Source organism: Anas platyrhynchos, chromosome 22, assembly GCF_047663525.1.
Source record: "Anas platyrhynchos isolate ZD024472 breed Pekin duck chromosome 22, IASCAAS_PekinDuck_T2T, whole genome shotgun sequence".
Taxonomy (NCBI): Eukaryota; Metazoa; Chordata; class Aves; order Anseriformes; family Anatidae; genus Anas; species Anas platyrhynchos.
The window spans coordinates 6,834,503-6,857,309 of NC_092608.1; the positions used below are offsets into that span (position 1 = coordinate 6,834,503).

A 22,807-nucleotide genomic window follows, 5' to 3' on the forward strand; every position below is an offset into this window, starting at 1 on the left:
AACTTCTTACTAAAAGACTACTATAGTGAGGCGGGTCTTTTAAGGCTTAGACCTTATAATATTTCCTTTTGGCACGGAAATGGTAAATAACATTCCTGGAGTTGTCTCCTACCTTCCAAGAATTTAAGTATCCTCATATTTATGGGATTGTTTTCTTGCAGCCCAAGCATGTAAAGAGGGTTGTTTCCTACTAAACATACCAATAAATAACTTTTAATCTTTTGGGAATATAAAAGAAGGCAGTAGAGTATTGTGATTATTGCATATGCATTTATTGTGTATGTTGAGTTAAAAATGGAATTCATCAAACTGACTCTTGTGTCTTTTTTAATACTCCTGTTCCTCGGCAGGCACAGAATCTGAAACCAAAGCATTTATGGCAGTGTGTATAGAGACTGCAAAACGTTACAGCCTTGATGACTACAGGACTCCAGTTTTCATCTTTGAGAGATTGTGCAGTATTATCTATCCTGTAAGTATATAAATAGCTGCAGCATTACATATAAAATCAGACTTGCTTGTATATTGTCAAAAAATAATAGTCTATAGTATTGATTTCATAAGAGCCAATATAGAACTGTAGTAATACACTGTCCCATTTTCGGGTTAATAATGAGGTTTCCTGCTGTGGCATGCTCTGTGCAAAGAAATTAGAACCATCAGTATTTCTTCATGTTAAAGAATTTGCTTATTAAGTGATAATAGATGTTCTGTGAAGTTCTATGTGTGGCAATGAAAAACAGGATGCACTAGTGATGAAAGTACTTAAGGTTCAGGGACATCTTGTCACTGCTAACACAACAGTGCAGGAATTTGGCTGGGGGAAAATTTATTTACTCTGCCTCTTCTGCTGTTCTTCAGGAAGAGAATGAAGTGACTGAGTTCTTTGTAACGCTGGAGAAAGATCCCCAGCAGGAAGACTTCTTGCAGGGCAGAATGCCAGGAAATCCCTATAGCAGTAATGAGCCTGGCATTGGGCCACTCATGAGGGACATCAAGAACAAAATCTGTCAGGACTGTGACCTGGTAGCTTTGCTGGAGGATGACAGTGGAATGGAGGTGAGACTGGAGTGTGATTTCTTGCACAGATGTGTGGGAACTCCATATGTAGGCAGTTGATAACTGCTAACACAGCAATGCAGTGTGAGCTTGTTCTGGACTTCTTATTTCTTCACTTTCAGCTTCTAGTGAACAACAAGATCATCAGTTTGGATCTGCCTGTGGCTGAGGTCTACAAGAAGGTGTGGTGTCCTACTAATGAGGTATCTATTATCTTTATATAAATATATATTAAACAGCACAAAGCACCTGTCATTTACATTAATATATGTATATTCACACGAGTCAGGATTTATTTCTTGACGTATAATTCCTTCGTATAATTGCTCAGCACCTTTTTGTGCTCTCTTAGGATAGACTATTACTCAATTCTGCAGTATTAAGTGATTTAAAATCACATAACGCTGACCCAGGTGAGTGTATTGAACTTGCCTGTGTAGTATACCAGATATCTGATCTTCCTTCTTGAATAAGTTTTTTTACTTTCTGTTAGGTAAAGGACTGAACTTTGTGTCACTGCCTTTCAAAGAACATTTCATGCTCCATGTACGCCTGGCAGTTTACTGCATGTGTGCAGACTGAATCACCAGATCGCTCCATCTGTCTGTACTTCAGAGATGAACCCAAATTACTTATGCAAAGAGAGCATCTAACGTATCTCCATGTTACTTTGCACTTCTGCTCTTGTGCTTTTCATGCAGGGATCTTCAAAAAACTGACAGATTCCCTCCCCCCGGTTTGCTCTTAGTAGTGGATATTGCCTGTTTTTCAGATAAAAGAAAGGGTCACACAAATCTTAAGGGACTAGTCCACTATGTCACAGTAGGCCTGTTTCTGAGATGCATGTGGTCCACAACAAGCTCTTCCTTTCCTTGTCTTGTGAGCACCAAAATAAACTCCTGCTGAAGAGGAGTCCACCAAAGAGGAGTTTTGTTATGATATGGGGAATGGTTCTGATCAAACTTTATTTAAGTAAAAAAATCACTTCTGTGCTGCAAAATGGAGCCCAAAACTAGGAGTGGTAACTTTTTGGTAAGGTATCGACTTGAATAAGGAAGTGAGATGCAGGTCTCAAACTGTAAAGTCTTATTTGAACCCTGATTGAGTCCCTAAGGAAAATGAAAGCGTGGCACATACTGACCCAGCCCACGTGCCCGCTCCAAGCGGGGAGCTGCAATGCCTGCGAGACACAGAGCAGTACCCGACATGCTGCTCTTCTGAGATCCAGTGCTAGCGGGGAAAGGCAGTTTGCTCAGCATTACTGTCAGTGTGCAGCTTTCATCTGTCTTCCTTTGTGAGCACCTCTGCAAAGCACTTCTGGAGTGGCAGCACACGTTCCCTAGGAAATAGACAGGCTAACAAGAAAGCAACCTCAGGCCCCTTTTTGTTTCCCTTGTCTCTCACTGGCTTTTTTTTGTTCATCTGCCACTTTACCAGGGCCCCTGTGGTGCTAATTGCGGGTCTCTAGCATGGCCTTTGAGCAGATCTTCCCCCCGGGGCTTTCCCTGTGCTTATGTATTTGCTGTGACATTAAGCACTGCTTATTCCATATTAGGCTTAGCGTGCTCTCTGACAGGTTTTCTCTTGCAAGGTCTCCTGCTCCCAAATCTGGGATTTTTCTTTTCTGCTTTTTATTCAGACCTATGGATTAATATGGAAAGTTCAGTGATATGCAGTCCATATTTCCAGCTTGAAATGCATCTGGAAAATTAGTACTTTCCCAGGGTAAAAGCACAGCTGGCCCTTTGGTGGGTTTGGCTGTATCATTGTAGTTAATATACTGTCTTACTGAAAGCTCATTAAATTGGCTTTTACTCCTCCTCTTCTATTTTCCATCACTGCAGATTTAATCTATTTGAAAGCAGTCATCCAATTAGCCTCTCTTGCTTCATTTACTGGGCTGTGCCCGCCCCCTGTATTTTCCAGGTATGTTGTGGAATACCTTTGGAGGAAAAAGTTGCTGTGAAAAGCAGTTTCTCTAGAGCTGAATACATGATTTGCTTGGCTACATCTTTCACTGCTGCTAAAGGAGGAGATAACTATTGGAGTAGATATATGGAGGAAGAGTCTAATTGTTACCAGACTGTCCATCTAACTGACAATGCCAGGAAAAGCTGGACAGACCAATAGATGATTTATTGAGGTTTTTTCAGGTGATGGCTTGACTGTTTGTTTTTAATTCATTTCAGTGAGGCAAGAATGATGAGGGAGTGGAAGTTTTCTCCATGTTATCATCTGCAGTCCAAACACTGTGGTCAAGTGTCTGTTGCTGTAAAGGACTTGTAAATGTGTGTCCACAGAAGCATAGTTAATATACTGCTCTCCTTTCTTGCAGGGGGAACCAATGAGGATCATTTACCGCATGCGAGGTTTACTAGGAGATGCAACTGAGGAATTCATTGAGTCTCTCGACTCCACTACTGGTAATGCACTTGTCTCCTGAAAGCTGGGATTAGATTTGAAATCTGAAGTTTGCTGCAGAGCAATGATACTATTATCCTTACAGCAGCAGGCTTAAAGTTGATTGATGTTTCTTTTGCTACATTTACCTGCTTCACCTAGAGTGGAGAAGGATTTTAACAATTCTTTAAGTCTGTACTTTAAATTTGAACACTTGCATGGCACATGACTGTTCTGCCTGTGTCTCCTTCATGTTCCTGCTCATAATTCTTTTCAAATTCGACAGTTGATGTAACTTGAACTGCTGTTAAATGTGCCCTACTATACTCTCCATTTTTGCCGTGCTGCTTTATTCCCTACGGGCTGCATGAGCTTGCCAAACTGTGACAGCTTCCTTTCTTCATGATCCGTCTGTCCCATAGATGAAGAGGAGGATGAGGAAGAAGTTTACAAGATGGCAGGTGTCATGGCCCAGTGTGGAGGCTTAGAGTGTATGCTCAACAGGCTGACTGGAATTAAGGACTTCAAACAAGGCCGGCACCTCTTAACTGTGAGTCTCAGTTTCTGTTCTCTGGGGTCAGGAGATATGTGATAGAAAATTCCACAAGCATCATTGAAGTTTCTACTTTTAGTTGTCTGCCTTGTGTTGCAGATTAAGTGTTGGAGCAGATTCACTAATTTACTAGGAACTGAGAAACTCCTTTTCCTCTCGTGTTCCTTTTGGTTAACAATTCTTCGCAAAGACTTTGAAGTGTGCAGAAATTGATAAGGCTAAATCCTACCTTGCTAGAGTTGTTGTTTTCTGCCTTGGCCTTTCTTGAAAGCCAGAGCTGTCTAATACTGGTGTAATAGTCTGGCTTGTATTTTACCCAGAAGTCTAGAAACTGGCTACATTGTCAGGTGCTTTTAGTTTCAGCAAAATCCTGGTACTCATTTTGAAGGTACCATAAAGAATGCATTCTCTGTGTTTTGTAGGTGCTGTTAAAACTGTTTAGTTACTGTGTGAAAGTGAAAATAAATCGTCAACAGTTGGTCAAGCTGGAGATGAACACTTTGAATGTCATGCTGGGAACTCTTAACTTGGTAAGGACAACATGGACTTCCATGAATTGTTCTGTATGGAATCCAGTGAATTTACCTCTGACTGTCGTGTTTATTTATGACAACTACAAGACAACTTTAATGTTGCTGGACTGGCGCTGCAAATAATGTGTTAACAATTCATTACCTGGAAGTAAGTGGAAATGTGTGTTACAATAAACTGCTGCTGTCTTCTCCAGGCTCTGGTAGCTGAGCAGGAAAGTAAGGACAGCGGAGGAGCAGCTGTGGCAGAACAAGTGCTTAGCATAATGGAGATTATACTGGATGAATCCAATGCAGAACCTCTGAGTGAGGACAAGGTGAGTGCCTGGGGCTCGATGCGCAAATGGAAATGTTGACTGGGATTCAAGGCTTGCAAGCACCTTATTACAATGATGCTGAGCTTCAGGAGCTGTAGAGGTGTGCTAAATAGGAGTCTAAGCCTTATTATGCTTGCTGGCGTGTCTTAGCAGGCCTTGAAGGTAGGGCAAGAGGAGTGCCCTGAATCAAAAACACTGCAAGACTTATTTTGGATGATGCTTGCATAGTCCAGGTGGAGGTTAGTAAGCATTGCTTGGATCCCTCCCCTGATACTTTGGGCCACAGGGCAGTGAGAGGCAGGAAAAGGCACTGCACTGCTTTGTTTTCAAGTGTTTTTGTACTTACTGAAAACAGGGTTGTTTTTCCAGCTAATTGAATAAGAACTACATCTTGAGTACACTGAGAATGAAAAGAGTTTCTTGCTCATCTTTTGAAACTATGGGCTTACAGGAATCTGACCTGCTTTGGGCTGGGATTATTAGACGTTTTTGACTGGAAAATGCTTTAATAGTAGGCTGAAGAAGTCAGGTGTCAGCTAGAGGAGTTTTATAGCCATTCCCGAAGGAATCTGGGAATGAGGATAGCTTTTTTTTTCTTTATCAGGCTATCTTATCAGGGTCTAGAGCTACTAGAGAGTGAGGGTTTCCTTGAAGGGTGTAGATCTATTCCTGAATATAAGTCATGCTCTTCTTCCATTGCAGGGTAACCTCCTCCTTACTGGTGACAAAGACCAGCTGGTAATGTTGCTCGATCAAATTAACAGCACTTTTGTCCGTTCCAATCTGAGCGTCTTGCAAGGCCTATTACGCATCATCCCTTACCTGTCCTTTGGAGAAATGGAGAAAATGCAGATTCTGGTTGATCGATTTAAGCCCTACTGCAACTTTGATAAGTATGTTGTCATATTTTGACTAAAAGTTTCAAATCAGATATATTGATAAGCCCGGTTTTTCTCATTGAGGCTTGCTTCAGTGTAACGCAAAGCTTCAGAGATTCCTGGTACATAGGCTTAATTTCCTATTTCATTTCTAATCCATTTTGGAAAAAAATGTGTGAGCATGTTGCTTGGATAATAGGCCTTTAAAGTACATTCTGAGATGACGGGTCTGAATAGGTTTTCTGAGTCTGAACTGGAGTGTGTACGTGTATTCAATGATAATGTAATGAGAATTACAGATTTCTGGAGAGCCTCCAAGTCACCATTTGTCCTCCCTTTTCAGGTATGATGAGGAGCACAGTGGAGATGATAAAGTTTTCTTAGACTGCTTCTGTAAAATAGCAGCAGGAATAAAAAACAACAGCAACGGCCATCAGCTGAAAGATCTCATCCTTCAGAAAGGGATTACACAGAATGCCCTTGACTACATGAAAAAGCACATTCCCAGTGCAAAGAAGTAAGAGTCACTACTTAATGTGTGTGGTGATCATGAACACCCTTCGCTCATTTCATCGCCAAATGAAACAGTCTTCTGAGAAAGCTGTTAACAAATCCACATTCAGAAGCATTTAGACTTTGCACAGCTGTGATGCAAAGGGTCCAGTGGAACAGTGCTACTGTGGGGATAAGCTAAAAAGGCTGTAATCATCCCACTTGTTACCCATCTAAGCTGGTTTCTTGGATATTATGATGCATGTATTTTCTGCCTGTTCCTTACCTGTGACACCAGAACAGAGCTTTTGCTATTGATGGCCAGCTCACAAACAAAACAAATCCCAAGGCTATGAGTTGACACGCTGCCTAATAGCATGCATGGCATAGAAGTGGGAGTGTGAATTTCATTTCATTAATTAATGGAGGAGGGACATGGGGAAGGGTGCTTGTCTTGCCTGCAGCCTATGCTCTGCAAGCTATGTGGCCAAGGGCCTTCTCAGAATGGGTGACTGCCCTTCAGCTGCTACCTCCTGTTTTCTGTGCAGTTTGGATGCAGACATATGGAAGAAATTCTTATCTCGACCTGCACTTCCTTTTATCCTGCGCCTGCTCCGAGGACTTGCCACGCAGCACCCTGCTACGCAGGTACGGAGAAAGCCATCTTGAAAGCCAAGCAGGGCTTGGCTGGCTTGGTACGCTGCTTTTTGTGGTTGTAGCTAAGCAGATGTTTCTCTGAAAGTTGATTCTACACTGTTTTTGTTGGGCTTGGAGAGGCTCAGCAGCTTCAGGTAATTTAAGACTGAGCTGTGTAGTATTGATAGGCTTCTCAGGGCCTGAGGGCTATTTTAAGAATGCTGTCTATCCGGTGTCTTAGTAATGGCTGGTGTAGAGGCAAGTTGTCCCAGTCTTGTATGCAGTTTTAAGGCCCAAGGCGTGGATTGTAGAAGCATTAAAGAAGAAATGAAGAGGCTGTCATTGGCACAAATTGTTCTAGATCAGTGCTTCTGTTTGTTTGTGGTGGCTGGGATCAGAGGGAAGAGTTAATGTGTTGTGTGCCCTTTGTCTGAAGAAGGTGCTGTGTTTCAATCTCTGCTAGGTGCTAATAGGTACAGACTCCATTACCAATCTGCACAAGCTGGAGCAGGTGTCTAGTGATGAAGGGATTGGGACGTTAGCAGAGAATCTTCTGGAGGCACTGAGGGAACATCCAGAAGTGAATAAGAAAATCGATGCTGCCCGGAAGGAGACACGTGCAGAGAAGAAGCGTATGGCCATGGCAATGAGACAGAAGGCCCTGGGCACCCTGGGAATGACGGTAATGTCTGTCTGTGCTGACAGCAGGCTATTAATCTATTGATCTTTTATTTCTGTCCAGCTAAAACTGACACACAGGGAATTGTGTAAAGTGATTTATTGACAAATATTGTGGAGTTCAAGCGTACAGTTTGCCTGGTGCTGCTGGGAGAGTAAATATAGTTGCTAGTAGAAGGCCGGGAAATGGGTTGGGCATTCCTATTACAGTGGTGAGGATGATGCTATTCATTATTGTATTTTTAACTTGCTTGAGTTGTTTTCTTTTTCAGACAAATGAGAAGGGTCAGGTAGTGACCAAGACTGCACTGCTTAAACAGATGGAAGAACTTATAGAAGAACCAGGTCTGACTTGCTGCATCTGCCGGGAAGGATACAAGTTTCAGGTAGAGTGTGATAAATTTGCAAAGCCCTCTCACCAACCTGTGGGAACTTGCTAGTGTCCAGTTACACAAGTCTTGGTGCATTTGCTCTGGGAGGTCAAGAAATCCTAGGTTTGGTTCTTGGAATCAATAACTGCAGAGACGGGCAGGACATGGAAGTGTGATTCCATTGGAAACTGGAAAAAAATTACTCAATGTAATTTTGAGATAGGGACTGAGATAGATGAAATACTTCGCAGTGTCAAAATGGCACAAAGTATGAACTGTTACAGATGTGAATGATCTCTAACATATCTGTTGTGTCATTGCAGGCTACAAAGGTCCTAGGTATTTATACTTTCACCAAACGTGTTGCACTAGAAGAGTTTGAGAACAAGCCCCGAAAACAACAGGGGTACAGCACAGTCTCTCATTTCAACATTGTCCATTACGACTGTCACCTCGCGGCTGTACGGTACGTTCTGATCACCAGCAGGATAGTGGTGGTTGTTACTTTCCAAGGTGTCTTGTGAGCATGGCACCTGGCCTTCTAGCTCAGAATGGGTTTGCCTATGACTTGGTCCCTATGTAGCCTGCAGACAGCCACGGGCTTCTCTGTTGTGGTCTGCTTTAATGTGTCAAATTGAAATCAATACTGGGCACTTAAAACTGAAGTTCATAGCTTCAAGGAGCTGTGAAATTGCCAAGCTTTAGATAGTTTCCTAGAATAAAAGCTTGTGTACTTCTGACTTGCCTGGGTATGGCTTGCTTTCTTAATGCAGACTCGCTCGTGGCCGTGAAGAGTGGGAGAGTGCAGCCCTACAAAATGCCAACACCAAGTGTAATGGGCTCCTGCCAGTCTGGGGACCTCATGTACCAGAGTCTGCTTTTGCTACTTGCTTAGCACGGTGAGTAGAAGTCAGTACTTCTCAAACTGTTCTGTATTTGGGTTAGGTGAGATGTTAGGTTACCACAGAGGCACATAAATCTCAAACTATCAAATCAAAGATGGCAGCTAAATCTTAGCAACCCTGAGTCATTTCAAGCTATACCATTAAGGGATCCAAGCTAGAGAGCATCTCCTAAAAAAGAATAGGTGCCTTTCTGTTTCTTGGCTTTGTATTGATGCATGACCTGATAAATTCATTACCTCTCAAGCCCCATGTCACTCCTGCATACATGCCGTGTGCATCTTTAGGAGTGTTAGTTCATTTGCAGCCCAGTGACCCCTGTTTTACAGAATAAACGTATCTGACACCAACAGATTACTTTCTGTAGCTTTCTAAACCTCTTGATGTTAATGAGTTACAATAACCTGACCACTTACGTAGAGCACAACAAGATTGTTCATCCTGTTGTCCATGTTCTGGATCACTTTGTGTAGAACTTGTACAGTCATGTTAGAAATTAATAGTAGTAATATCTCGAATGCATTTCTGCCAAGGAGTTGTATTCCAAGCCATGGACGTGGGAAAATAATATCGATGTGTGTATATACGCAGATGGAATTAGCTTTGTTAGATATGCAGATGGAATTAGATTTGCCAGAGTAAGGTTTCTTTTTTGTCAGACTCCCTTTGGGGAGGTTAATCAAAGGCAGCAGTGTGTGCATTTTTGTATTGTTTGTTCTTTAAAGCTGTGCTATAAGATACTGATCAGATTCTGTGTTCTGACTTATTTGCAATGTGGAAAAAGAAACTTGTTAGAGTTTATAAAAGGTTTTTAATAAAGTAACACTTACTGCTGTTTTTCAGACACAACACGTACCTCCAAGAATGCACAGGGCAGCGGGAACCCACCTACCAGCTCAATGTCCATGACATTAAACTGTTATTTCTCCGGTTTGCAATGGAGCAATCATTCAGCGTAGATACTGGAGGAGGAGGAAGGGAGAGCAACATACACCTCATTCCGTACATAATCCACACGGTGCTCTATGTCCTCAACACGTCAGTATCTTTTAGTAGCAACCTCTTCCTTCTACTCTTAGTTTTGGAAAAGACTATAAAGGGAAGCAGTCTGTGCTTTGTACATGTGTGTGGTAAAAAAAGGTGGGAAATCACACGAGTTTCAGAGGGAAGCACATTACACATATTAAGCAGACTCTAACAGGTTTACATTATTCAGAGTAAAGCATTGCAGCTTGTAAACATGCTGGATAACAGGGAATCAACTGAGTAAAAGCAACTGGGACTTAGCTTCTCTTTCCATTCTAGATATAATTACCACCTATGCGGTGAGTAGCAGTGTTATTAGATTAAAGAAACGCTGCCAGCTTAGCTTTTTGTGGAGGAAACAGTGAAGAAACAATATGAAGAAGAAATTGTCAGCTGAAAATAACCTTGGTATCATTTTTGCCTGACATGAAAATAACTTGATTGGTTTGGGTTCCGGTTTTAATGTACTGGAATTCTCTTGTAGCACTCAGGTTTGTCAAAATGTCAAGACAATCTTAAGATTAAATTTCTTTTTACCAGTAAACAGCAGCATACAAACACTTCTGCTGAAGTGTTTCAGTAATATCGTATTTATACAAAGTGTAGTATTTAAGTGTACAAATTAGACACTTAATTCTGGTTAATGAGCTGGTTCTGATAGTACAGCATCTCAGGCAAAAATATAATGCCTTTTGTTTTTGTAGTTAGATACTGGAAAGTAATATTAATTATATTGAGGGTATAAATGTTAAAATAAATGCCTCTTAAACCAAGGTCATTCCAAACAGAGTGCAACAAAATCTCAGCTCTCTTTGCCGCCTGGAACTAATCAACATTTTGGCTCTAATACAGTTTGGCTATTGTTCTTAATATCTATCGCCAGATTCCTCTCCTATTGTTTTCTGAGTCCCTTGAGAGACAAATAAATGAAACTATTCTTTTCATCTTGTAAGTCTGCTTAGTGGGACCAGAGAACCCGCTGTGTGGCTGTTGTATAAAAATGCATTATGTAGTTTCCAAACATCGCTTTTTTTTTTTCTTTTCTAAAGATGTGTTTGATACTAAATGTAGAAAATAAGAACTACTGGTTGGCTACCAGCTGCATAATGTAGCAAATGAAAATTTAACGAAATACTAACACCCAGACACAGCTTTATCTGTTAGTGATACTGATTTATACCTCCTGATAGGGAGGACATATGTAACTTAAAAATCGAGGGACCTACCTGGTTGGCACACTCTACCTGATGAAGTAGAGCAATAGACAGACTGTGATAAACAGCTCTACATCTTTGCAAGAGTTTACAGTCAGCTCTGGGTCATCCTGACTCCTGAAGAAAGTGAACCAGGAGACAGGAAATAAATATAGATACAGATATTTAAAATATAAAAGCTTACAGTAAACATGTTATTTTCTTTGTTTTTGAAATTGGCCTGTATCTCCTCGACTGCTTGTGCAGTAGATGGAATTCCATGAATTGATCCTCAAGCCTGGCTGCAGGAGCTGCAGTCACATGCTTAGCATCAGCCAGGCAATGGTACAACCTGAACACACGGAATGGCTGGCCTGACTCTTTGTCCCCTAACAAAAGGAAAAATAACTTCACAACGGGATTGCCCTCTAGTGGGGCAGTGCCAGCTGGCCTAGAAGCCTCTCTAGTACGATAGGCAGCTCCATGGAAAAGTGTGTGTGCTAGACTTGCATGCCTCGTTGTGAGCAAACCCTCAATCAGTGGATGAATTTGGGAAAGATCTGGCAGTGCAAAGCTAGAGGTGTTTTTTCCTGTGTAGAGCTGCTTAAATGCAGTACCCCAAAGCTCCTGAGAAGTTGCAAATAACATACAAGAGCCAAGAAAACTGATAAAGTTCTTGTGTTTCAGAACTCGAGCAACCTCGAGGGAGGAGAAAAACCTCCAGAGCTTCATGGAGCATCCCAAGGAGAAGTGGGTGGAGAGTGCCTACGAGGTGGATGGGCCGCATTACTACACCGTGCTGGCGCTGCACATCTTGCCCCCGGAGAAGTGGAAAGCCATGCGAGTGGAGATCCTCAAGCGACTCCTCGTTACCTCCCACACGAGAGTGGTGTCACCAGGGGGAGCCAGCAGGTCAGCCACCACCTACTGCTGCTCCGCAGCTGCCAGCTTGCTCGTGTTACTGTCACAGGAGCCACAGCCTCACACAGGAAGCTATGGGGAGCTGAGGAAAGGAGTGAGCGTATTTTAGAATAGCAGATATTAACCCTTTCTGAGTAGTTTTGTGCTCAGTGTTGCAGTTATGGGAGAAGCATTCAGTTTAGCTGATTTTTGGAGTAGATTTGTCAGTCGATCGGTGAAAGAAGTACTTTTCCTAGCTGCATAGCTAGAAGTTAAGATGAAGACCAAGATGCTGATTCTTCCCCACTTCCAGTAAGTTGTTGTAAGTAGAGCTGCTGTTGTGTGCTCTTTCAGAGCTGTTAGCATGCTCTGTGCTTGCCTGACTGAAAAGGCTGTTTCTGTTTTCTTTGTGATCACTGCAACAGCTTCCTAAAATAGAAATAGAAATCAAATGCCATTGCTCTCAAGAAATAAAAAAAAAAAGAAATCAATAGCAGCTGTCATGCACTTGAGAAGTGCAAGAATAAATGGCTGTGCCTGCCTGACAAAGAAAGTATTTCCAGAGAAGGAAAGGGAATTCTAGTTTCTGAAAAGATGATTTTAAATAGCTGTCATTTAAGAATAAATTCCTTATTATTCTAAGTCATCTTAAAGGGCATTCTTATTCTGATGACATTAATTATGCGTTTGATAAAGTAATTACATTGTAGTTACATAAAACACAGCATGCATCAATGCTATTAGAGGCATCAGAAGAGCTTCCGTGCACTTAAAGGGGCTATAGGACCGTTTTCTGTGTTAGTTTCTGCTGTTCAGGCTCAGCCTGTTCTGTGTTTGTGTCTCTCATTTCTGCCACTGCTGCCTGAGTTTTGGGAGAGGGGGTGTGACAGGCACAGGAGATATTATCTTGGAGGGCTGCTTGCTCAGAAACAAGGGAGTGCAGCCTTTCATGTGGCCTGCAGAGGAGACTGGTGAAGCAAAGCTCCTGTGTGGGATTGCTATAGGTGTTTGGTGTTTTTGAAAATCCTCAGTTAATGATTTTTCTTTCCAAACTTATCTCTAGGTAAAGACGTAACAAAAACATTGAAATGGCTACAAGAAACTTCCAGCTAGCCCTCTGATCTCTGGAATTTCAGGGAAGAATACTCAGAAATAGTTCTCAGGAATTATGTCAAGGTTTATTCAAGGGCTTTCTTTAATCCCTGCAGACTAAGAGAGCACAGAGCCTTCCACTGATAATACCTCTCAAATAGAAATACGGCAATTCTGATTTCCAAGGTCTCGTTTTATTTATTCTTGTGGAAAATCAGGAGGAGCATGATGGACGGTGAAGTTCTCTGCAGATAAGTGCCAGTACCTTGGCTGAGGCAGAGAGGAAGCTAGTGTCTGTAACGTCAGAGTAATGTCTGCATACAAAAGATTAAAATTAGCATTCCATGTTTGAAGCAGTACAGGGGTGTTCTCTGGCAATGCCACCATTCCGAGTACATTGGAGTGGTGCAGACTGAAGGTTGAAGAAATGCAAGGACTCTCTGCCACCTTTGCTGGCAGAGATGGAGGGAAGTTGCTATAGCAACTATCAGTGCATCTAAAAGCAGCTGAGGATCACCTCCTGCTCCTAAAATGGGCGTGGAAGTCTTATTAATGAAGATGCAGGCAATGCTATGCATTCCCCTGTGTTAAATGAAGGCAACAAATACTGCCTATGCCCTGTTAGGTGTTCTGTTCAGCTGCTCAGTATCCTTTCTGTGTTATTAAATATAAGACAGAAGTGGGGAGAATCTAGCCAAAAATGTGAGACTCATAAATTCTGACAGTTTGTACCCCAGGGCATGTATCTCCCCGAATAAGGATGAAAGTAAATAATTGCTGCAACCCACCTCAGAAGGCTCTCGTAGCTGTTGGCTCATTATCCAACACTGCCTCCCCTGTCCCTCAGAGAACTTAAACCATCTCCTGTCTCTGCCAGCAGCTATGGCTATTGCAGTTTGTCTGCAGGACCAAAGGGAGAGGCACACAGCAGCTTCCATGTTTTAGAAACTCTTTGAATTTAAACCCAAAGACGAGGTTACCAGGGTGGATGGGAGTTCTGGGTTTCTCCTTTTTTTTTGGTAAATATAGTTTACAGATGCCAAAGAAATGAGTCGAATGGCTAATTATCTGCTTGTTATTACTGAACCAAGAATTCTAGCTAGAAAAATCCGGTAGACACTTTGCAGCATGGCTTTCATGTGGGGTTTGAGGGGAGAATATTCTTTGATTTTTTTTTTCCTGTGCTCCTGACTGAGACCTTTGTAAAATATTCATGAAAGAAATGAGGCTCCCAAAGTGTTAATATCTAACTTTCTGCTGGAAATCCATGCATAGCTGATGAGCCTGAACCAGCTTACATTAATGAAAACGCAGCAGCTATTTGTGAAGTGGATGTTCCAGAAGGTAGCTACCCAGACTTAACCCACAAGGGCCTTTTAGTTTTCAATTAAAGGAGCAGACTCCAATTATACCAAAACCAGTCACATAAAAAGAAATTCTCTCTTGCAGTACTTGGGAGTGTAGAATTAGCCTCCCTCTAAGTTGCTGTTCTTCCCGTGCAAATTTAGTCACCTTTACTAATTGGTTTTCCTTTAAATAATTAAGCCTAGCTGCCCAAGCAGACTGCCACCTACCAGGCTGTCTGTTCCAAGGGAAAGAAAGATCATGTAGTCACACAGACATAACCTCTTAAAATAAGAGCAGCAAGATGTTCATATCACACACACACACAAAAAAAAAACACAAACCAACTTGTGTCAGATTGCAGCTGGTGGTCAGATGATACCCTTTTGTCCTGCTGACTTCTGTCAGTGGCAGCTGGACTGGTTCTAGATACATTTAAAAAAGCTTTTTTTCAAAGCTTTTAAGTGGCGAGCAGGAAGTATCTTGTGACAGAGGCAGCTGTACCTGAGAAACGCATGCAAGAAAATTCCAAACCCATTAGAGTTGCTGGCAGGGAGGTTCAGCCTTGCCTCAACCTGTTGGTGATTAATCCTTTAAACTTTGGGAGCTGTTATCCCAAGACATCTCTACACCTTTTATAGCATTTTTGCAGCCGGATGCTGAAAGTCCAAAGGCAGAAGTCCTTTCATGGCCATAGAAATCTTGTTGATTACAAGCAGGTATTAAATAAAAATTCCTCCATTTCATCAAGGCTCCTTTTTTTTGGGCCAGGGTGAGATAGTTCCCTCAGAGTCTATCAGAAACAATTCCATGAGATAGAAACAAAAATATGTTCTCTGTCATTACTACAGACTATGTCCAGGACCTGGATTTAGTTATTTTGGGGGGAATCTGCTATGTTGCAACCAAGGAGCATACAGATGTACATTCTTCTTCTGTCTTTGTTGGAAAAAGAGCTTTGCTGTTGGATTCCTAGGTAGTCTTAGCAGTCCTTTTGCTTCTTTGCTTGTTTTCTTCCTTTTATTGGGTCACCTGGTTTGGTTACAGTAGGTACAGCTTGTAAAGCAATTTCCTAGCCACAGGAATCAGTGTACAGAAATCGAGGATGCCCAATGTTTGTTTCATGTCCAAGACCACATAACAGAGCTTACTGAAAGCCATTCCCCATGCGTATTATCGATAGGCATTTTGGCCGTTTCAGCTTTCGTGCTATTCATCAAATCGTTCGCCAAAGCATGTGAGTAAAGTGATTAACTCAAAGATTGATTTCATTATCTTCCTAGAATGACGGATAAGGCAGTGAAGGAATATGCAACGTACCGCTCTGGCCTTCTCTTCTGGGCCCTTGTAGATCTCATCTACAACATGTTCAAGGTAAGAAAAACATTAAGGTTCAGCTGTAACTGCTTTCTAACCTGAGGAACTTAATGCATTTGAGTTAGAAGGCAGGGTGTGAAACCCCTTTATCCAAGATCCTTGTAAGCTTGGCCTGCCTGTGTGAACAGAAGGGCTGCAAGAGGCTGTCTGTGCTTATTGCACTCTAGAAATTTGGTATCTGAAGAACTGAGAAACTTTTCCAGTGTGCAGCTCTCCTCCTGTACGTGTACTTGCTTATTTTCCAACCAAGGATGTTCAGGACTGCACTGGGGAAACACTTGGGTGAGGAAAGAGATGCGGGCATCGCCGCTACCAAACAGAAGCTTGTAGCTTCCAATGAGGGTAAATAATTAGGGTGAGAAAATGCCTGCAACCTTTTCTGCACTCTGTACGAAAAGGTTAAAAAGTCATTTGTGGGGTAACTCTTTTATGTGGCTTATTTACAAGAGGCAGGGGACTTAAGTCCAAGGGCGTCAGGAGATGGCAACAGAGTTTGGAGTTCTTCTTTGGGCTGATTTGCACTAACTGGTCCCATTTGCCCCCTTACAGAAGGTGCCTACCAGTAACACAGAGGGAGGCTGGTCCTACTCTCTTGCTGAATTCATACGACACAATGACATGCCAATACACGAAGCTGCAGACAAGGCCCTAAAGACCTTCCAGGAGGAGTTCATGCCAGTTGAAACATTTTCCGAGTTTTTGGATGTGGCTGGTAAGCTTTGCTTTCCCTTTTATAGGCTGCCTTATGCAACTCGTGACTTGAGACAGCAGCATTCCTGACACGGCGGCGGCAGTTTGTTTGTGTGAGGCAGAGAGAGGAGGAGACCTTGGCACTCCAGCTACTGCCTCAGCTATTTCACAAACAGATGAGAGGCACACTTGAGCATCCCCAGACAGGAAAATTTCTCTCACCTGATCCCGCAGGTCCTCCCCCTGCTTTGTTAAACATAACTACTTACATCACAGCTCAAAGGTGTTTTGGGGTATATGTGATTTAGAGGCTGGTAAACAGATGAGGCAGCCATTCAGTGCAGTGCGAGTTTGTGCTGTAGGGATTTTATTATCCCCAGGAGCTGCTGAAAATTCACTTGCAGAGAGTCTGCTCTTCTCTGAAGAGTTCCAGTGTGTTGGGCCGGTCTCTCATTGTCCAATGTATGGAGCTAGCAGGGTCTGTGTAGTAGTTCTGTTCCACAAGAGCAAGAATGGATTTAATGTATACACCTCGGTCCCTGCTGCACATGCATTCAGCAAGGGTTTATCTTCATCTGCTCCATACTTAAAATAACACTGCAGCTGTCATTATTAACTTACTATACATACACCGTAGCACAAATCCATAATGTCAGCAGGAGAAACTGCTTTGTGGAGCTAACTGTTCTGTATTGTCTTTTGTTTAAAGGGCTCTTATCAGAAATCAGTGACCCTGACAGCTTCCTCAAGGATCTTTTGAACTCCATCCCCTGAGCCACCAGCACAGAGAAGCGTTGGGCAGAGACTACACTAGCTTGCCTTCCATCCCTTTGTGTTCCTCCTTGTGCAGCCTGTCCCTTCCCTGAGGAGTGCTGCAGTTTATTGGGTTTTTGTTTTGTTTGTTTGCTTTTTTTAATTATTATTAATATTTTCTACAGTTTTTCTTCCTGGAGTGATTTGGAATTTAGATTCGTTTTATCTTCTGTTTCACTGCTTCTGTCTGTAAAGCTTTGTCTATTTGAGCTGGTTGAAAAAACTTGTACAGAGGAATACATACCAGTAAATCTTAATGCTTTAGTGTGCACCTCTTTGAAGTTAAATAAATCAAACAAATGGGTAAGATGGGTTTGACTAGTATTTTAACCATGCAGTAGCTTAAATGCCAAATTCTTTCCCATCTTTTCTTTCAGAGCTCCTTCTTTCAGGGCTCAGAGCTGTTGCTCTTTATGGCCCATAGTCTGGACAAGGAGACACAGGAAACAAAGGACTTGTAGTGAACAAAGCAGCAGACTGGCACTGTGTTTACTGATTGTACATGCAGAGCAGGTTTCCCATTGTGGGACATGAGCCTTAGAGACTCGTGGATTGCAAGGACAGTGAATCCTTCCACCCCTTCCTCACCTGGGTGAGGGGAGCCGTGCCAGCTGCAGTCACCTCCCCTGGCACTTTGTGTTACCCCTCTCCAAGGCATGCTGCATATCACGGGCTCTTTCCTGACTTTATTCTCACCAAGGCTGTATTCAAAGCACGCTTCTTGTAACATACTGATGGTGATGTTACCTCGCAGAGGGATGCTACTCACATCAGATTTGTAAAATTCTCAGCTTTGAAGAATGCATGGAAAATAGCCACTGCGCACTTCTTGAGCTGGCCACTTGCTCTTTCGCTAGTAAAAGCTTGCGTTTTGGTGTGCATGCCCTGACTTGAAGCCAAGTACCTGTTTTGAGTACAGCCTTGCCTTTTCTCACTGAGTTGTGCGTGCTGGTAACCTACCTTCACCATTACCTCTGCTGTCCTGTAACCCAGCTGACACGTGGTTAAGCTGGAATCTAATAAAGCTTTCCCTGTCTTCCTCGTCTCTGTTTGAACTTGAATTTCTGCAATCCTAACGCAGTCCCATCATGCAGTGCCCCATAAATAATAATTATTTTAGAGGCTGGATAATTCGGCAACCTATTTGATGCCTTTGGTTAGTGTTGAGCACGTATTGTGATTTGACGATTAGCAGATGGTTGTAGGCTCTTCTCACCTCTGTGGGTGCTTATTTCCCTCCTGGCAGTTGGATGTGATTCTGGGGAGGAACACTGAATAGCAAGTTACCTCAAGGAGTTTGGGTTCGTGTCTTGTCAGCTGGGTAAATCTGTCTTGCTTTATGGAGATACAGGAGGGGGACTAATGTGTGTAGTTGGTTTCTCTTTAATATGGCAATATTAAACTTTCAACCAGTGTGCGGTGTATCCCTTGCACCACATAAAAGAGAAAAACTCCCTTTGTTTTTAAAAGCACTGTAAAGTCAAACCTAACAGTCTTCTCTCCAAACAAGCAGCTGTAGCATAGCTGACGGGTGGATGTGCAGATTGTGCTTACCAATACCAGTGTACAGTAGCTTGAACAATACTGAAATTCCCTTTCAAGTGAAGGACCTTTCAAGTTAGTGTAATTTCTGAAAGCAGCAGTAAATAGGTAACATGAAAGCAACTTTTTATCATAGGGAGAGTTCGGGTGCAAGACTGAAACTCTAACGTGTTTTGACTTTGTTATTTGGGTAAGATTGTGTAAGACTGGTTAAACTCAGGACAGGAACTACTAATGGGATATCTCAGAAGCTGGGGAGGGAGGAATGCCAAGCCACTTTGCTGCCTACAGAAAGGTAGAAACGGATAAATACCTTTTCCTCTTAAGCACAGCCTCAGTGTTTCGGGCACCCCCTCGGCTTTTGCTTCACAGCTGTTGCTTCACTGAACCAAAGGAGGATGTGAGAAATGCCTCGTGTGCTGTCTTCCCACACTAACAAGGTAACTTCAACAGAGCTCAGGCTTCTGCTGATGCAAATCCTGGTGTAACTCCATTTATGGTGGCACAGGTCTTTGAAAACATCCTCTGCCATTGCAGGAACTGGTAAAGTAAAATATTTCTCCCCCAGTGCAATTGTATCAGCAGCTCCTTAAGCTTACCTGGAGCAGAACACGGAGACCATTTCTTGCCTGACATTTATACAACTGCAAAAAAGCAGGACTTTGAAAGGAGATCATAAATTGTCTCCTTATTGATACAAGTCAAATTGCAATAAACAAACCATTCTGGAGGGTTTTGCACAGGTCCAGAGATGTATTTTGGAAAATGAAGTCGTTGCATCAAGGGCCTCAAGCATGAGAGGGCTGACTGATGGGGAAGCCTGGTATGAAATGAAGATGGAAGCAGCGTGATAGCAGATAAAAGATAGCGGAATAGCCTGGGAGGGACTGAGGACAAACAGTAGCGACCCCAGAAAAGCTAGAGAGGGGCAAGAGCTGAGAAAGGCTATAGAAAGCTTCAGCTGAGGCAGGTGCTGAATTGTTTGCAGCACTGCACAAAGGCAATGCGCTCCAGGCTGCAAAACCCCCAGCAGGGTGGGTGGGAATTGGTCAGCCTGGGATGTCAGCAAAGATTTTTGGGAAGTGTTTTTCTTAAATTAAGAGGAGCAAGGGGGTTGGGAGGGGGAGAATTGCCTCAAAACAGGTACGAGTGGCTCAGGTTGATGAACCAAACCACTAGCTGGACATTAACATGGACCTCCCTCCCCCAGATAGTTTATTTGAAAGACATTTTGGGAACTATCCTTAGATGCCCGAAAGGCTGTGACCTCTGTGATTGCTCCACATCTGGCTTTGTGGGAAAGAGCTTCCCCAAGACAGCCAGAAATCATTGTGGTGCCTGTTCATGCTGGGTCAAACCTGTGTGGTTGTTAATTAATTCTGAGCCAGCAGTGGGTGCAAAGGCCCCTGCCAGCCTGAATTAATTTGCTGCCACTGCTGAGATGGTTTTATCCCTCCCTGTGGGCAGGCACAGTGGATGCTCTGTCCTTGGGCTGCCCTATGGGGCCGGGAAGCCTTCATCCCACCGTCCTCTGCATCAGTACCAGCGTTCCCAAACAGGTCTAGAGCTGAGTTCCTCTCGTCTTTGTCTCGCCACAATTGCCTGGATGTGTTTTTGAACCAGCCACGGGGTTACGACTGCTGAGCATAAACACCCCGTGAGTGGCAGCGCCTGGACACTGCTGGAGATTCCCCAGAGTTTTTCCGATGGAGAAGTGATTTATCTCCCCAGGCACACGTCCCTACGGCTTGTTTTTCAGGCAGGACGCTCTGATTTTGCCTTTGGGAAGATCATGGTGGAGCCTCACCACGTAAGTTTTGGGCTCTTGGGCACCACTGCAGAAATTTAGAGCAAGAAGCTTGCTGTCTAAATTCCGGGGAGTGTTACCATGTGTATTATGGCACTGAAAGCTCCCTTTCCTACCAAATCCCTGCCGCTTTCCCCTGTTGTGGCTCTGTTTCTGCTGGGGCACTGCTGAGATGCTGCTCAGTCTCTGCAACCCTTCCCAACTCCTCACATGATGCAAGAAGCATTTCTGCAACGTGGTGAGCAAAACCCCTGCAGCAAACGGCGCAGTTTGTGCGTGACAAAATTCACATCTTTTCCAGAATTTCCACCTTTCTGTAAACTTTCTGGAAAGATGCTCAAGAGGTTTTGAGGTGAAAGCACTTCAGGGCTGCGCCCCCTCAGAGGTGAAGATGCAACAACCAGGGGAGGTTGACCCCTTCCTGCTTTCCAAGGGGGAGAAGAAAAAGGCTAAATTACCACCCCCAGATTTTTTTTTTAATTTTTGTTTTTTGGCAGTGGTTATAGGGCTCCCTACAGCTCCCGATTTATTGCCTCTAAGGCCTGTTGCAAGCTCCTTCGCCTTTATAGAAATCAGAAAGCGTTTTGCTTTTGAGGCAGCGTAAAACCAGGCAGCACTCCAGCAAGGCTTGGAGGAGAAAGCAAAAGAAAGGTGCAAGCTGTAAAATATTAAAAACAAAGGTGCTTCACTGTAGGTTGGCTCCAAGCCCCTGCCTCTATCCCTGCCCCACGACTCCCCCTGCGCTGCTGCGTTGCACTTGTGCCACCGGCTGTAGCCACGGTGCTTCTAATGGGGCTCCAGCACGCAGCAAGGACAGGATTAAGGGCAGTGGGGAAGCACCCAGGTGTCCGTGTGGGATGTGGGCAAGCAGGGCCCTGGGGCAGGTATTTTCAAGCTTTTTTGTAAAAGAGAATGGCTTTTTTGGTGTTGTTTTGGGGACACCGGGCACTGCGCGAGGTCCAGGGGGTGGGAATGCCACCTGCTCCACTCATCCACCGCCCTGATGAGATTTCAGAGCAATTCTCTTAATCACGGGCTGGGAAACTGAACTGCAACCCTGGCAGGGCGGTGAGCAGCACGGGAACCCCCCTTGCAGCAGCATTTGGGCAAACAGCTTGTGCTGAAGGAGGGGGGGGAGGAATAACAGAAAGGCTTTGACTGGGAAAATGCTTCAGCCAGGGGATGTTGGGGGCTGTGGAAGTTTGCCTCTCCCTACGTGGGATTTGGGCTTCAGCTCAGGAGTTGGGTTCCTGGCCTTGAGGGTGGAAAAATCACAGCCTTGGGGAGCAGGGAGAACTGAAATCAGTGCCCGCGTGTGCCGGTCCTATAGAATCAGGGCTCCAGCCCCTAACGGGTGGCTCTGATCAGCCACTGCGTTGGCAGCGGTACCAAAAAGGAGCCAGGCTGTTTTTTTAATCCTTTTAATGAACAGACACATACAGCCCGGCTCCATCCTTTAATTATTCCTACTATTTGATGACAAAAAAAAAAAATTTGCTAATGATGAAATCGGACATTAAAGGCACGGCTCCCCATCTCCAGCTCATTCGCATTTCTCATCCCTCGGTCCGCGCTTTGCCCGCTGTCAGCAGTTCTGCCTTAACGAGCTCAGTGACTGAGGCGGCCAGCACAGAGGAAAGACATCCACGGGCTGGCACTCACTGACGAGCAGGCAGGCGTCTGTCAGGGTGCTCCACCCCGGGACATTGGGAAACCCTCGGGGAGAGTGGCTCCAGCGAGCTGAGTCAGCCCCGGTGATGCACGAGGCCGGGCAGCGGGTTCAAGGCTGGGCAGCACAGAGCAGCCCCTCAGCCCTGGGAACCAGCCATGGAGCAGAGCAGGGAGCCAAAAAGTGCCCAGTGCTAGGGGAGCAGCAAACCAGTGCAGGCCAGTGCTGGCTGGGCATCTCCCAGTGGTTGCTCCTAGTCGCTCGTCGACGCCTCCAGCTGGCCTTTGGCCATCCCAGGAGTTATTGCTGTGTTTTGGAGGGGAAATTTTGACTTGGCGGTGTACAGAGCTCCTCTGCTGCCGCGGGTCCTCCGGCTGCATGGAAGCAGGGAAGCACCACAAACTCTTCTGCTGTGCCCTTCGGGGGGGATGCCAGCAAGTGCCTGAGCTCGGTGCAGGGTTGTAGGGAGAGGAGAGCTGGTGGCACATGGTACCCACATCAGTGAGCACGGAGCAGCTCCAGCATCTTTGTGCTGCCA

The 22,807-nt window shown here is 44.0% G+C and overlaps 1 protein-coding gene across 5 annotated transcripts in view; it reads left to right on the plus strand.

Annotated features, from left to right (window-relative positions):
* Positions 1-17,558, plus strand: part of UBR4 (ubiquitin protein ligase E3 component n-recognin 4) — a 77,682-nt gene extending 60,124 nt beyond the window's left edge. For all 5 annotated transcript variants that reach the window (XM_072026889.1, XM_072026890.1, XM_072026891.1 and 2 more), the window contains 19 exons: positions 351-472; positions 862-1,059; positions 1,182-1,262; positions 3,395-3,482; positions 3,882-4,009; positions 4,435-4,542; positions 4,740-4,859; positions 5,562-5,752; positions 6,081-6,254; positions 6,778-6,877; positions 7,329-7,547; positions 7,816-7,929; positions 8,238-8,380; positions 8,688-8,813; positions 9,660-9,854; positions 11,723-11,947; positions 15,655-15,745; positions 16,298-16,460; positions 17,148-17,558. In XM_072026889.1, coding sequence (XP_071882990.1) covers positions 351-472; positions 862-1,059; positions 1,182-1,262; positions 3,395-3,482; positions 3,882-4,009; positions 4,435-4,542; positions 4,740-4,859; positions 5,562-5,752; positions 6,081-6,254; positions 6,778-6,877; positions 7,329-7,547; positions 7,816-7,929; positions 8,238-8,380; positions 8,688-8,813; positions 9,660-9,854; positions 11,723-11,947; positions 15,655-15,745; positions 16,298-16,460; positions 17,148-17,212 — 2,651 coding nt within the window. In that variant the 3' untranslated portion in view covers positions 17,213-17,558. The remainder of the gene's footprint in view (positions 1-350; positions 473-861; positions 1,060-1,181; positions 1,263-3,394; positions 3,483-3,881; positions 4,010-4,434; positions 4,543-4,739; positions 4,860-5,561; positions 5,753-6,080; positions 6,255-6,777; positions 6,878-7,328; positions 7,548-7,815; positions 7,930-8,237; positions 8,381-8,687; positions 8,814-9,659; positions 9,855-11,722; positions 11,948-15,654; positions 15,746-16,297; positions 16,461-17,147) is intronic.
* The last annotated feature ends 5,249 nt before the right edge of the window (positions 17,559-22,807 follow it).